General features: G+C 37.9%; 1 protein-coding gene across 3 annotated transcripts in view; it reads right to left on the reverse strand.

Moving 5' to 3' along the window:
* SUFU (SUFU negative regulator of hedgehog signaling) overlaps window positions 1–16,282 on the reverse strand; it is a 149,044-nt gene that overhangs the window by 85,199 nt on the left and 47,563 nt on the right. For all 3 annotated transcript variants that reach the window (XM_043981733.1, XM_043981732.1, XM_043981731.1), the window contains exon 3: window positions 9,370–9,506. In XM_043981733.1, coding sequence (XP_043837668.1) covers window positions 9,370–9,506 — 137 coding nt within the window. The remainder of the gene's footprint in view (window positions 1–9,369; window positions 9,507–16,282) is intronic.

Raw genomic sequence — 16,282 nt, forward strand, 5'->3', positions numbered from 1 at the left:
ATAACCTATATCAGATTACTTGCTGTCTTGGGGAGGGGAAGGGAGGGGATGGAGGGAGAAAAATGTGAAACTAGAAATCTTATAAAAACAAATGTTGAAAACTATCTTTAAATGTAACTGGAAAATAATCAAATATTTATATGGAAAAAATGATTTCCTTCACAATTATCATCATTTTATAGAAAAGCAGCTTGAAAGTGTGGAGACATAACAACTAACTCAAGCCATAAGATGTTGGGAGTGGATGGCAAGGTAGTCAGTTGATGAGAGCAGCACAGTGAAGAACCGGAAAATAATGTGGCCAAATCAGTGGGATTCAAATGAGGCTAATAGGAGTTGGATAGTGAAGTGGCTGATGGGGAATTAGCCAGTGGGCTGCCTAATAAAAACAAGACAATAAAGCCAGGACTGACTCAGGAAAGAGAGACAGGTCCAGCCAAAATAAGGTCCTGATACATGTGGGACTGGTGGTAAATGACGCAACCTTTGTCAATTCTTAAAATTTTTATTTTACTCTTTTAATACCCTTTCCCCACATTTCCCTGTAGTTAATACACAATTTTTACAATGTTAATCAGTTGATAATTATGTACAATTATTTTACATTTTATTTATTTTAAATAATAAACAAAATCTGCTAAAAATAAAACAAAACAACCTTTTGTGACTCCCCTTTAGCCTTTAGGATAAAATACAAGCTCCTTAATTTGTCAATTAGAGCCTTCAACCATCTGGTTCCAACCCACTTTTCTAGACTTATTCCATATTACTTTCCCCTTCATATACACTACATTTTAGCCCAACTGGACTACTAGCTATTCCTAGAACTCAGTGGTCTATCCTCCATCTTCATATCTGTGTTCAGGTAATTTCTCTAGTTCCCAGTATCTACAGTGCATCTCCCCCGCCCCCCTCATCCATACTTTTGCCTCTCAGAATCTTTACATATTCAAAACTCAGCTCAAGTACTACTTTCAAAGGGGCCTTACTTTTTCTTTCCCTTTCTTTTCCCCAGTAAGGTCTCAGGGCTTTCCTCTTTCTCAAATTACTTCGTATTTATTTGTATACATGGCGCATCTCCTAAATAAAATGCAATCTCTTTGAAGAGAGGCATTATTTTGTTTTTGTTTTGATATCCCCAGTGCCTTCACAGTGTTTTGAATACTGTATGACCTTAATAAATTAATGTTAATTTGAATATTGTATGACCTTAATAAATGTTAAGGGGCAGCTAGGCGGCATAGTGGATAAAACATGGGCCCTGGATTCAGGAGGACCTAATTTGAAATCTGGCCTCAGACACTTAGTAGCTGTGTGACCGTGGGCAAGTCACTTAACCCTCATTGCCCGGTCCAAAGAAACAAAACCAAGGCAAACAAAAAAATTAATAAAAAAGTAAATGTTTGGTAATCACTGATGACTCAAAATTTTAACATAAAATGCTAACAAAAAGACTATGAAATATATAAAAGATTATTCATTATGACAAAGTTGTATTTACATCAGGGATGCAAAAATAGTTCAATGTTAGCAAAGCAATTAACATAAATAATCATCTTAAAAAGAAAAATATCCCAAGCAACATGGTTATATCAATAGATGCAAAAAAAGCCTTTGAAAAAGGACATTCATTTATACTAAAAAAAAAACTTTAAAAAGTAGAGGCAGAAAGGGCCAATTTTAATATGATATAAAGTATATACCTAAAACCAAAGCAAGCATCATTTGCAATGGTGATGCTTTCCCAATAAATATAGGAGTAAAGCAAATATTCTCCCTTCCCCACCACTATTTGATATAGTTCTAGGAACACTTGCAATATCAGTAAAGTTAAGAAAAAAGAAAGTAAGGACATCAATCAGTATAGGTAAAGAGGAGACAAAATTATCCCTACTTGCTGATGATAATAAGATTGTTTGCTTAGAAAACCCCAGAGAATTAGCAAAGAAACTGATACAATTAATAGCTTCAGTAAAATAGCAGGATACAAAAATAAATCCAGAAAAAATACAGAAACAACAAAGAAATAACAAAATCCAGGGGAAATAGAGAGGAAAGGCCCAATTACAATAACTATAAAATGAATAATAGGAGTCTACCAAGACACAGTGAAGACATTTGATACAATTACAAAACAATCTTTAAAGAAATAAAGAATGTATTTAGAGGGCTATCATTGCTCATGGTTAGTCTGTGTTAATTAATAAATACAAACAGCATTACCTAAATTAATTTACAGATTTACTGACACACTGATAAAACTACAAAAGAGATATTTCACAGAGCTAAATAGTAACAAAATTCAATTGGAGTAAAAAAGATCCAGAATCTCAAGGGAAATAATGTTTGCAGGGTTTTGTTTTTGTTTTGTTGGGCAATGAGGGTTAAGTGACTTGCCCAGGGTCACACAGCTAATAAGTGTCAAGTGTCTGAAGCCAAATTTGAACTCAGGTCCTCCTGAATCCAGGGCTGGTGCTCTATCTACTGGGCCACCTAGCTGCCCTGAAATAGCGTTTTTTAAAAAGAAGGAATGAAGGAGGAATAGCACTTTCAGACCTCAAATTATGGCTGTTGAGTTGTTTTCAGTCATGTCTAATTCTTCATGATCCCATTTGGGATTTTCTTGGCAAAGATACTGGAATGCTTTACCATTTCCTTCTCCAGATCATTTTACAGATGAGGAAACTGAAGCAAACAGGGTTAACAGTGGCTTGCTCAGGGTTACACAACTAATATCTAAGGCCATATTTGAACCCAGGAAGATGAGTTTTCCTGACTCCAGGCCCATCACTCTATCTACTGTGCCACCTAGCAGCCCCTATAGTACAATGTAATAATCATCAAAACTATTTGGTATTAGTTTAAAAATAGAAAACTAGATGAGTGGAAACATAACATAAAGAAAAATTAGAAACAAATGAACTCAATAACTCTGTTCAATAAACCTGGGAAGATAAAAACTTGAGTAAGGGCTCGCCACATGACTAGAACCTATGGGAACACTTTGAAAAGCAGTTGGACATAAATTAATTTTAGAACAACATATTGTATTATTTACAATAAACTAAAAAATGGATATGAAGCCTCTATGTTAAAGGTCACACCATAAAACAATTTAGTCATGAACCAGATCAGGAACATCATAGCCATGGTGAGGGGGGGAAATCTTAATCAAATAAGCAATAGATAAGACCACAAGTGGTAAAATGGTTATTTCAACTGCATGAAGTAGAGCAGCTTTTGTACAAATGGAGCAGGGATTCAGCTCAGAGAAGAGTAGAGTTTCTTTAAGGTGTCTTTGTGTCAAGTGTCTCTGGTGAGTCTGGTTCCAATATGTGTGTGGAATTTGCTTAGGTATGTGGGACCAAGAGCTACTCTCATGTGGAAGGTCAAATCCACAGATATGGACAAACAATTCTCAAAACTTGCACTCTACTGATAACCATATTAGAGATTGCTTCAAATCAGATATATCAGATAATAACATATATCAGATAATAATCAGAGATGAAAATCAGAATAGCTCTGGGGTTTTACCTCACACTCAGCAAATTGAGAAGGATGATAAAAATGGGAATGGTCAGTGTTATAAGGGCTACAGAAAAATAGGAACACCAGTTCACTGTTGTTAGAATTGTGAAGAAACCCAATCTGGAGCATAATTTGGAATTATGCTTACAAAGTAATTAAAACACCCCTGACCTAGGCAAAGAGAAAACAAAATTATCACTTTTTAGATGATATAATGTTTTATTTAGATAATCTTAGAAAATGAACTAAAAAAATGGAAACAATTTCAGCAAAGTTACAAGATATAAAATAAATAACCAGAATTTCTGCATGTGACCAGCAAAACTCAACAGAAAATGAAAAAAATGGAAAGACAAATTCCATTTTAAATAACTGCAGAATATAAAAAATACTTAAGGCTACCGACTATGACACACACACAGAGGAATTCTATGAATAGAACTGCAAAACACTCTTTACAGAAATAAAGACAGACCCAAATAATGCGAAGAATATTGTTTATCAGTAGACTAAAACAACATGATAAAACTGACAATACAACCTAGATTTACTTGTTTGGTGCCGTGTCAAACTACCAAAGAATTATTTTATAGGAGCTTGAAAAAAAAATGAAATTCATTTGGAAGAACAGAAAGGCAAAAATCTCAAAGGGAATAATGAAAAAAATACAACAGAAGGTGGGAAGAAAAAGAGCTTAACAGTACCAGATCTCAAACTATACTACAAAGCAGTAAGCACCAGAATGTTTTTTGCTAATAGCTAAAGAGGCTAATCAGTTGACTAAATTAGGTATATAACATAAAAAAGCAAAAAAAAAAATAGCTTAGTGTTTTATAAACCCAAATACTACAATTACTGAGGTAAGATATCTCACTATTTATTTACTATAAAAACTGCTAGGAAAATTAGAAATTGGTATGGCAGAAATTATGTTTAGATGAACACCTCATACCAAATAGATACATGATTTAAACATAAAAGGTCACATCAAAGAAAAATTAAAGGAGAAAGGAAGAAGTTACTTTTTAGATATAGGTAGAGAAAGAGCCTGTGAATAACCAAACAAGACACAGAGAGGTTTACAGATAATAAAAAGGGCAGTTTTTGTACAAACAAAACCAATGCTGTTAAAATTAGACAGAAAGGGGGCAGCTAGGCAGTGCAGTGGATAAAGCACGGGCCTTGGATTCAGGAGTACCTGAGTTCAAATCTGGCCTCAGACTCTTGACACGTACTAGCTGTGTGACCTTGGGCAAGTCACTTAACTCCCATTGCCCCACAAAATAAACAAAAACCAAACAAACAAAAAATTAGACAGAAAGAGTTAACTGGAAAAATAAGGCAAGTTTCTCTGATAAAATTGTATTCAAACTTGTAAGAATTAGGGCTATTGTGGAAAGACTTGTATGAACTGATGTATAGGAAAGTAAGCAGAACCATTGTGCACAGTGACAGCAATACTCTTCAATGAAGAACTGTGAATGACTTAACTATTCTCAGCAATACAATCCCAAAGGACTAAGGATGAAGCATACTATCCACCTCCAAAGAAAGAACTGATATTGATTGAACACAGACTGAAACATGCTATTTTTCACTTTCTTTGACTTTTTTCTCTTATCCAAGTTTTCTTATACAAAATGACTAATATGGTAATGTTTTACATAATTGCACAATTATTACCTATATCTGATTGTTTACCACCTCAGGGAGGGGGCAGGGGAGTGAGGGAAGCAGGGATAGAATTTGGAACTCAAAACTTTATAAAAAATATTTATTTTTTTATTTTTTAGGGCAATGGGGGTTAAGTGACTTGCCCAGGGTCACACAGCTAGTAAGTGTCTGAGGCTGGGTTTTGTCGCGAAAAAAGTTTGAACTCAGGTCCTCCTGAATCCAAGGCTGGTGCCTTATTCCAAGGCTGGTGCCTTATAAAAATATTTATTATTTAAAAAAAAAAAGAATTAGGGCCATTCCCCAATTGGTCAAAAGATCTGAACAGGAAGTTTTCAAAAGAAATACAGGCTTATCAACAACCATGTGAAAAAATGCTCCAACTTACTAATCATTACAGAAATTAAAATTAAAGCAACTCTGAGGTCCTACTTCACAATCACCAAACTGGTAAAGATGACAAAAAAGAAAAATTTCAAATGTTGGAGGAGGGGCCCCCAAAGGCTTAAGGAAAACAGACACATTAATTCAGTTGATGGAGTTGTGAAGTGATCCAGTCATTCTGGAAAGTAGGAACTATGTTCAAAAAGCCACTATGCCCTCTGACCCCACCATAATTATTAGACTTAATCACCAAAGAGGGAAAAGATCCATATATACAAAAATATTTATAGCAGTTATTTCTGTATTAGCAAGAAACTGGAAGCTAACAAGCAGATATCCATCAATTCAAGAACTGTTGAGCAAACTTTGGCTTATGAATGTAATGGAATATTTCTGGGCAACAAAAAATAATAAAAAGGAGAGTTTTCAGAGAAACCTGGAAAAACTTATCTGAAGTGATACAGAGTGAAGTGAGCAGAACCATTTCAATTTATACAATGACATTGTTAAGAAAAATAATTTTGAAAGATTTAAGAATTCTGACCAAGTGACCATCTAAGATTCTAGAGGACCAATGATAAAACATCCCACTTACCTCCTGACAGAGAAGTGAGAAACTCAGTAGGATGAGATAAACATTTTTGGATATGGCAAGTGCAAGCATTTGTTTTGCTTGACCTTGTGTATTTGTTACAAGGGTTTTGTTTTTTTTCTTTTTTCAGTGATTGGAGAGAAGAGACAATAAATGCATGTGAATGGGGGTGGGGGAGTTAAAAAGAAAAAAAAAAAGTGCCCATACGCTTTGATTCAAGGAATCCACTGTTGAACAGGCATTCCAAAGATTATAAAAGCCCAAAGGTAGACTCCCATCTTCACTAAAATATTCATGACATCCATTTTTATAGATGAAATAAAATCAGAAATGCTTAGTGACTTTCCTAAAACCACACAAGTTAGTGACAGAGCTAGGATTCACCAAATCTGGCTCCTAGCCAGTGCTTTTCACCTATACCACATCAGAAATGTCTATTTTTCAACAAATGTTTGCTGAAAGATACAAACTGCTTAACCATAAAGGCAGACAGTGGGGCAGGCCAAAACAAAGAAGGAATACTCTCAGCACAGTGGAGGAGTCTAATGAATACCAAAGGGAACAGAGCTAAATGAATCTTAGAAAAGCCAGCAAGTTTAGGAAGTAAGTTTCCCACCTTACTTTGGATCATTGTCACTCCTTAATCAAAGGCTGAGTTCTAAACACTTTAAAAACTCATTGTGTACTACTGTGCACAGGCTACCAGGCAGCCTGCCAGATGTGACTTTAAATAGTAATGGGCTTGATTTTCCTATGTGGCTCATGGAATTAGTCTCATAGCTTTTAATTATACATTAAACACAACTAACTCTCAGGATGGGAACAAGAGCAACTGGATTGTTATGGAGGGGTTGCTGTTGAGGTTTCTGTAGTATAGTTTGAATTGAAGCATCACTTCAATTCAATTCAGCTAGGTGGTCCCCAATGGATAAAACATAATAATCCGTAGTTTTCTCCTCTGTAAAATGAGGGGTTTGGCATGGAATGAAAGCATGTACCAAAAGCTTACTTTGAACCAGAAACTATGCTAAGTTCTGGAAATATAAATATAAGCAATTAAAACAAGCCCTGCCACCAAGGACTTTACAGTCTAATAGGGAAAAACAAAACATGTAGAGGAGTAGTAGATAGTGTTTTTAGTAGTGCTGATTTGATGGCTAATTTCAGAGTTAGCACAGTAAAGCAGGAAGAAGTGGTGAGGTACAACAAGGCATGGCATAAAAATGGCCAGAGAGCAGTATGGTAAGCCTGGATCTTGGCTAAATACGGTGAAGGCTTACCAAACAGAAGTCCAAAGTCCTGAAGAGGTTTGGACTAGATCATATCTATGATCCTTTAGTGGAACTGTGAATTTGTCCAACCATTCTAGAAAGCAATATGGAAATATATTCCAATGGTCACCAAACTAAATATATATAATCCTTTGATTCAGAAAGACCACTATCAGCATATATTCCAAAAAAGATCAAACAAAGAAGGAAAGGACCAATATGCACAAAGATATTTATGGAAGCAGTTTTTGTTCAGATACAAAGTAGGGTAGGTGTACACCAAATGGAGACTGGCTGAACAAATTGTGGGACTGTAATATTAAGGCACAGTAAGAAATGATGAATATGGTGGATAAAGAGAACCTGGTTAGCTTTTTAATGAATTAATGTAAAGTGAAAATGAACAAAACCAAAAGAACAATTGACATTTACATGTTACCCACTTCTTGGCAGAGAAGTGATAGACTAGAGATACAGAATGAGACATATATTGTCATTGAGGATGTACAGAATTGTTTTGCTTGACTGTTATTTTGTTTTGTTTTGTTTTGTTTTTTGTTTTTTTTGCGGGGCAATGGGGGTTAAGTGACTTGCCCAGGGTCACACAGCTAGTAAGTGTCAAGTGTCTGAGGCCGGATTTGAACTCAGGTACTCCTGACTCCAGGGCTGGTGCTCTATCCACTGTGCCACCTAGCTGACCCCGACTGTTATTTTTTTAAAAGGGAGAAACTTCTCCTGGAAGGGGGAGCAAGCTAGTGGGTAAATGAGATAAGAAAAGAACATCAACAAAACAAAACAAAAACACACTGAAGGAAAAAAATTTCAGAAAAGGACACAGTAATTTTGTAAACATCATGTTGAACACATGCTATGAAAGCATATGTAACAGAAGTTCACAGTTTCACGTGCGATACTTTTTTGTTCTTCCTACAATGCAATATTTAAGTTTGTTCATGAAAGTTAACTTCATAATTGAAAAGAAAATTTATTTGAAGAGGTCACTAGCAGGAAGCTGAACTCTGAGTATTTGAGAAAGCAACAATGGTTCCAAAGGACAGATAATGAAGCATACTTCCAACCAGAAAGACAAGTGACTATCAGGACAAAATATTACATGACTTGTTAAATGTGGACACAGTACCAGAGGTTCCTGCTTAACTATTTTTCTTATTATAAGGAAGGGTTCAATATGGGGAGGATGTCTTTTCCAAGGAATGACAATGATACAAAATAAAAACAAAAGGCATCAAAAATATATTTTTAAAAAGAACAGGACTCCTGGCACAAAGTGTTTTCCCAATCAGCCACCTACCTTCCCACAAGCTAATCTGCAAACTACGCATATGTGAATCAAGCGCATAAAATACAATGTTGAGGGCTAAGGCCCAATCTATTTCTGTTTTATCCCTTTCATGAAGTATGGAAAGAAAGAAACCTTAGAAAAGATATCACTCTCCTGCTCAAAAATCTTTCATGGTTCCCTACTGCTTACCAAATAACTCTTTCCCTCCTAGCCTGAAGTGAAAAGCAAGGCTACAACCTATGGTTGCAACCCCAACAAACCGGGATGGCAAGGAAAAACTCTAATCACAGGAATGGAGAAAATAAAACTGCTTAGCTTTGTATCAATTTGGCTTTCAGACTATCACAAATCTAGAGCCTGGCTGGCAGGTTACAAACACGGATGCTGGGCAGCTTGGAACAATTAAATTGGTTACACTATAAAAACCTTTACTTTTAGAGTCTAAGTGAAGTCCTGTCTTAGGAATGTCAACTAGAAGAGGTGGTAAATACTCCAAACTAAGCTAAAAACAGGAATATGGAACTAAACAGACATCAAAATATGTGTGTACATTTCCAAGAACAACTGGGCTCTTAGCCTAAGGGAAAACGAGATGACAGCTGCCTATGGTCCCATACCTGACTGGAACACATATCTGGCCAAGCCCTGCATTAACTCTGCTGGCCATGTGGGTGGAGCTGACTCTCCTGTTTCTCTCTTTAGTCGAAATGTCAACTCGAAGCCAAAGCCACTGGGTCCATCTGTTCCTGTAAACCTAGAAGAAGAAGAAAAGCAAATTGTTTTTAAATTAACCAACATCAAGAATTCACTTGTTAGAAATCTAATTAGTGGGGGCAGCTAGGTGGAGCAGTGGATAGAGCACCGGCCCTGGAATCAGGAGTACCTGAGTTCAAATCCGGCCTCAGACACTTGACACTTACTAGCTGTGTGACCCTGGGCAAGTCACTTAACCTCAATTGCCTCACTTAAAAAAAAAAAAAAAAGAAAGAAATCTAATTAGTTATACCAATGTCTTAGGACTAAAGTATCTTTTACCTTTACTATGTCCCTTCATCCCTGGAAAGTTTCCCAACTTTCCCCATCACATTTTCATCTCCTTTTTTAACATACTCCCCAGGCTACTTGGTTACTTACTTAGTTTACTAAATAATTTTCTACATGTTCAAATATCTGTTCTTTCCCTTGATGGACTAAATTAACTCTTCTAATCAATTACTGTCTTTTCTTTTTTTATGGCAATACTCTACCACCTATTCCCAACAGTGTCTAGTACTCAACACACAGTAAGCATTCAAACCGTGGTGCTGAGTAGTTTGTGGTAGTTCGTTTTCTGGCTTTGACCTTCAATATTTGGGGATTCCTAAAGAGACCTATAAGGTACTAGGTAGGAAGAGACCAAGTACAGTCCCTGGGTATGCTCATGATCCTCATCAATCAGTGTGACTCAAGGATAACAGAATTTGCTCTAATTTTTCCCTTCTCCTAGACAGTATGATCAGCAAGTTAACATTTATATGCTGTCATGGGCTCTGAGAGGAAAACTGATATAGAATGGGGGGAAAAAAATCTGCTACCAAACACCCTGAAGGGTCTGAAGTTTAAGGAATGCCTGCAATTGGACATTAGTTGACAACAGAAATGATGTTCATCATAGAAAAAGAAACTGGTCTGAGCAGCTCTGTGCATCAGACTGTGCTTGGGGCAAAGGCAACTTCCAAAGACAAGTATTTGAGATATATATTCAGTCTGCCAGCTTATAAGATGGGTTAAAATGTGTTCGTGATATAATTTTCAGCAATTATATCTTGTACAAACATGATACATAGTGATTATACACATGTAAACTCCTCAACATACAAATATAAACCGCAAACTAAGATGACAGCCAACAATCCCTTGTTGGCTAAGCTTCTGGAATCTGGGATCAGAGATGAGAATTCTGACAGGGAGATGATATGTCCAACACCAAGTCCTGAAAACCCTACATTTTTAGCATTTTATTTTTTGTCGTCAACACCTCAAAAGGCTGAAAAGTCTGAAGGTAGGAAGAGCTTCTGGGCTCTGTCAGCTTCAGCTCTGTGTTTAACTTAAATATTACTAACTATTGAATAGGCACACCATTAAGTCCTATACATCTTTACATGTTACAAAGGAAATTTCATGAACTGACAGGCCAACCCTTCCAGCTCACTAAAGAATAGACACTGCTAGGTATAAATGGCCAAAGAACCCAGTTGATCTCTGAAAAGGCATTCAACCCAACTACCAAAATTTGCCACAATGAAAAGAGCTTTTCATCGGTATGTTTTCCCCCTCAAATATCCAACACTTTGGAAAGGCAAATCCATTTTGAAAGCACACACCCTGAGTTTGGAACATTGAACAAATATGAGGGTCAGGTGGGTGATGCTGTGGTGTCTCTGACCTTATTATTCAATACTGAAGCATTAGTGTGACGGTGTCTGCAATAGACATAGAAAATGAGAAGATCTGGAACACTTGCAACTAAAAGGGACACTGGAGAAGAACATTTAGCCATACTTGAAGGAGGCTCACAAAGGAAGAAGGAATGACATATAGAGAGGGAATTGAAACCTACAGGGTCATGCAAGATGGACTTTAGAATTTGTGCAAGAGGGGGCAGATAGATGGCGCAGTGGATAGAACACTGGCCCTGGAGTCAGGAGTACCTGAGTTCAAATCCAGCCTCAGACACTTAACACTTACTAGCTGTGTGACCCTGGGCAAGTCACTTAACCCCAATTGCCTCACTTAAAAAAAAAAAAAATTTGTGCAAGAGGAGAGAGGTAACTAGAGTTAGGGGGGGTGCCCTCAAGAACCACTCATTAGAAGCAGTTTTGTAATATGTATTAAAACATTAACCCTAATCCTTTTATCTCTGGCCAAGAAAAATACATGATTTTTAACTGTAAGGACTTAGGAAACAAACTCGAAGAAATAGTCCCCCTCAGATTGCACAATGATGTGAGCACCTGGATGAAATGGGCTAAAGCATAATCATTCCTTAGGGAGAGGATCAGGTATGTGTGACTATATTGCTGGGGGGGTGGGGTGAGGGGGAGAGGTAGGGAAGAGGCCAGTTCACCATCTGCCTGCAGGCTGGAATGCTGTCTCTGGATGCTGCATCCTGGGCAGGCCAGCCCTCATTTGATTGGGTAAGAGGAAAGGCTCTGGGCTGATGGAATCCACCTGCATTTGATTACCACCCACAGGGCTGGTTTGATGAAACTTCCAGAGCCTAAAAGGGTTAGAAATGGCTCCAATGCAGTCATAAAACTTCACCTTTTCAAAGCAGGCTAGAGAGCCACTAGCAAAATGAGGTCATTTGGCTTATATATTTTCCTGGAGGGGGACTGGTTTGCTCTGAACCTTCATTTATTCCTTCTCAATGGCTCTACTACTTAAGCTTCATCTGCCCAGAGGATGACACCAGGAGATAAAGCAAGCCTCTCTGCTGTCTGGCTATTCTTCATCTTTTCTAAGAAAAGACCAAAAAAGGAATGGATATTTACATCAAAAGCAGGAGATGAGGTTTAGGGGAAAAGGAAAAATGAACAGATGAGGCAATGGAAGGTAGTCAAAGGATGCTATGAAATCTCCCCATCTCAAGGTCTTAAAAAAATAAACTAGAAATGAGTTTCATGTGAATAGCGCAGAATAAAGTGGTTCAGTCTGGAGGCAGATAATCTGTTAAAACCTTTCTAGTCCAAGAATTTCCTGATTTTGCTCTCTGAGAAGATAGAAAGATTGGCTTTCACACCAGGCCAAATACACAAGTAAAGTTCTAACATTGATACAAGTTGACGTATGGCCTAAGTCCTGGATACAAGGCTCTCCAATCTTTATAATGCAATTATCCAGGGTCTAAGCAGCCCCTCTGTTTTCTCTTAAAGCAATCAGCTATAAGGCAGCAGCTGATGACCACTAGGGATCAGGACCACTAGGCAGGGATCGCACATAACAGAAATTTCCCAGAGATGTCACAGGCACAAAACAAAGAACATTAGATCTAGAAATCTACAAATTAGGAAAATTAAGTCCCAGTGAGGTTTTGCCCAAAGTCACAAAGGTTAGTAACACTGGAGCTGGGATTTGAACCCAGGTCCTCAGATTCCAAAGCTACTTACACTACAAGTTGCACAAATTGGTGACAGTAGAGCAGTGTGGACACCTGTCCAAGGAGATAAAACACTAGTGATATCCAAATACTACAGAAGCAGACCACCAATACCAGAGACATGGGCATCTATCTGTATCATAAGCCCCCTCCCCTAGGCCCAATACTGATTCAAAACTTACCAAAAGCACTTCCTACTATAGCACCCAAGGAGACAAAGCAGGAACCTCTCAGCCAGATCACATAGGGTCACCTACCTAGAACTATTCCTGTTAGTTTCTAATGTCACCAACACTTGGTGACTATGAACACAGAATACTGACAGAGAACCTCATCTGAGGGAATAGGCTGAGCTGTGTACACTCATCTCTCTCCATTCCCTTTATCCCCCAGCCCCTCTACTAGCTGTATTTGTTCCCTTAAGCCCTTGATGCCACATAGGGTACTTGACAAAAAGCTGGAGCAAAACAAATATCGTTGGTACGAAAATCTGCAAACACACTCACCAGGGCAGTCAAGTTCTGGCCTAGAAAAAAAAGGAGTGTCCCTGATACTTCACTTTTTGCTGTTGTTTTTCAGTCATGTCAGACTTTTCTTGACCCCATTTGGGGTTTTCTTGGCAAAGATATTGAAATGGTTTGCCATTTCTTCCTCCAGCTCATTTTACAGATGGGGAAGCTGAGGCAAATGGGGTTAAGTGACTTGCCCAAGGTCACACGGCTAATAAATTTCTGAAGTGTATTTGAATTCAGGGAGGTAAGTCTTTCTGACTCCAGGCCCAGTGCCCAATCCACTACACCACCTAGATGCCCTACTGCCATATGTAAAAAGCATGAACCTGTCAGACAAATAGATTCAGTCCTTCCTATGTGAAGAAGCCTTCAGAAAAAAAATCAGATTCTTTATAGTAAGATTAAGTGCAATCATGAAGACCCAGGACGGTCTCCTAGGCATGCACTTAGAGGAAATAAATCTGAAGCGAAGTGCTCTCTGCAGTCTGAAACTGATGAACCCATCAAGCTTGAGGGTACCAAACAAAACCCTTCTGAAGGGACCACAGTAAAGGGACCTGTGCAATACACTAAGGAGAGAAAAAATATTGAGAGGAAAATCATTCATAGAAAATCCATCTTTACCATTCCCTAACAGAGCAAAAGATAGAAACAGGACTTCAGGTTAAAATGACCATGTGGTAGATCACGTAAGAGCCCAACTCTCCCACTTTTACTCCAACAATGATATAAAAAGGGCACCAGACTGAACAATGGCCAAGACATTCAAAGCATTAATAGGCTCCTTCACCCAGCCCAGTACTGCATAAAAACATAGCCAGAAGCTGGGACACTAGGACTCCTGCCAGAAAAGTCAACTTGAGTAGAGGTAAACAGATAGAAACATATGGCAACATGTTAACACCCTAAATAATACCCAGCCCCTTGATCCAGGAAACCTCAGTGGGGACAAAACCACACAATGCCCTGACAGGGGGTAAGGGTGCAAGGTGAAAATGGAAGCAGCAGATTCCTGAATGGGGAAATCCAAAGGGGAAGCAGAAGACCACACATAGCTGATCAAGTAAACTGCCCCCTCATCAAGAAGACCCAGGAAAAACAAAAGACCACCTACCCAGTGCCTTCTATAAGTAAGCATCAGGGAAGACAAAAGATTACCCAAATCCCTGATCAGAGAGAGTTCAGAGGGGCTAGACCACCTAAGTGTCCTGATCAAGGAAACTTCAAGGGGAACTAAAGACCACCCAGTACTCTGGTCAGGGATAGCCAACAGCCAAATTCTGGTTTGCCAAGGACAGAGAAGCCTCCCAGCCCTCTGAGTTCCAATACACCAACGAAAGGGGAAGCCAGAAGCAGGAACTCAAGAAAGTAAGGTCAGAACTGAATAGGGCTTGACTACTCAATCCAAGAGAGTTGGAGGGAGCAGTGCCTGGCCCTATTACTAAGTCCCAAATCAAGACCTAAGGCTAGAAAGAAGAGTAAACAAAAGAAGACACTGAATACTATTTTTTAAAAAAATGTTATGGATCAAAAATCATACAAGAGGAAAACCAAAAAAGAATAAGTATAGAATAACCACAAGCTGAGGCTTAGAATAAAATGGCTCAGCTACAAGAACTACAAGAGTACTTGAAAGAAATGGAAAAGATGTAGTAGATAAAAGAAATATTAGCATAAAATAAAAAAATTTTAAAATAGAAGAAAATTATAAGTGTCTTCTATCAAAAACAATTGGCATGGGGGTGGCTAGGTGGCGCAGTGGATAAAGCACCGGCCCTGGATTCAGGAGTTCCTGAGTTCAAATCTGGCCTCAGACACTTGACACTTACTAGCTGTGTGACCCTGGGCAAGTCACTTAACCCCCATTGCCCTGCAAAAAAACCCAAAAAATGAAAAAACAATTGGCATTGAAAAATGGTTAAGGAGAGAGAATTTAAGAATCATCAGACTACCTGAAAACAATGACTTTAAAAAGCCTATACGACATTGTTTCAAGAATCATATGTGAAAATTGGTCATACCAATTAGAACCAGAGGTAAAAGTTAAAATAGTTCACTAATCACCTTCTAAAAGAAACTTCAAAAGGAAAAGTCTCCAGAATGAAATAGCCAAAATCCAGGACTTTCAAGTCAAAGAAAAATTATTGTAAAGCAGCATAGAGAAAGAGTTCAAGTACAAAGGAGCCCCAGTCAGGATCATACAACACTTGGCAGCTACAATGATAAAGGTGAGGAGCTGTAGGAATAAATTATTCCAAAAGAGGGAAGAAGGGGGTGAGGTGGGGGGAGGTTTACAACCAAGAATAATCTGCCCTGCAGAGATAAAGGGAGGGAAAAGTACAAGATGATAGGATAGAGGGAAACACAACTTTTAAATTACATTAAAAAAAAATCAGCGAAAATCTGCCTTTTCTCCCTTCCCCTACTCCCTCCCCAAATGAGAAAGAAAAAAACCCATATATAGTCAAGTAGAACAAATTTCCACATTAGCTATTTCCAAAAAAAAAAAGATATATCTCATTCTGCATTGTCTTTCACTTCCCTAGATGAAGTAAAGAGCATTTTTTATTAGTCCTCTGGAACTGGAATTCGTTATTATGCTGATCAGAATTCCTAGTCTTTCAAAGCAGTCTTCACAATATTGCTGTCATGGTATAAATTGTTCTCCAGGTTCTACTCATTTAACTCTGCATCAATTCACAGAAATCTTCTCAGGTTTCTCTGACACCATTCTCCATAATTTCTTATAGCTCAATAGTATTTCATCACATTTATACACCATAACTTTAGCCATTTCCAATTGGACACCTTACTCTTCCAGTTTGCCACAAAAAAACCACACCAAACAACAAAAGAATAATTTAAAATATTTTTGTACAT

The sequence above is a fragment of the Dromiciops gliroides genome, chromosome 2 (genome assembly GCF_019393635.1).
Source record: "Dromiciops gliroides isolate mDroGli1 chromosome 2, mDroGli1.pri, whole genome shotgun sequence".
In the NCBI taxonomy this organism is placed as follows: Eukaryota; Metazoa; Chordata; class Mammalia; order Microbiotheria; family Microbiotheriidae; genus Dromiciops; species Dromiciops gliroides.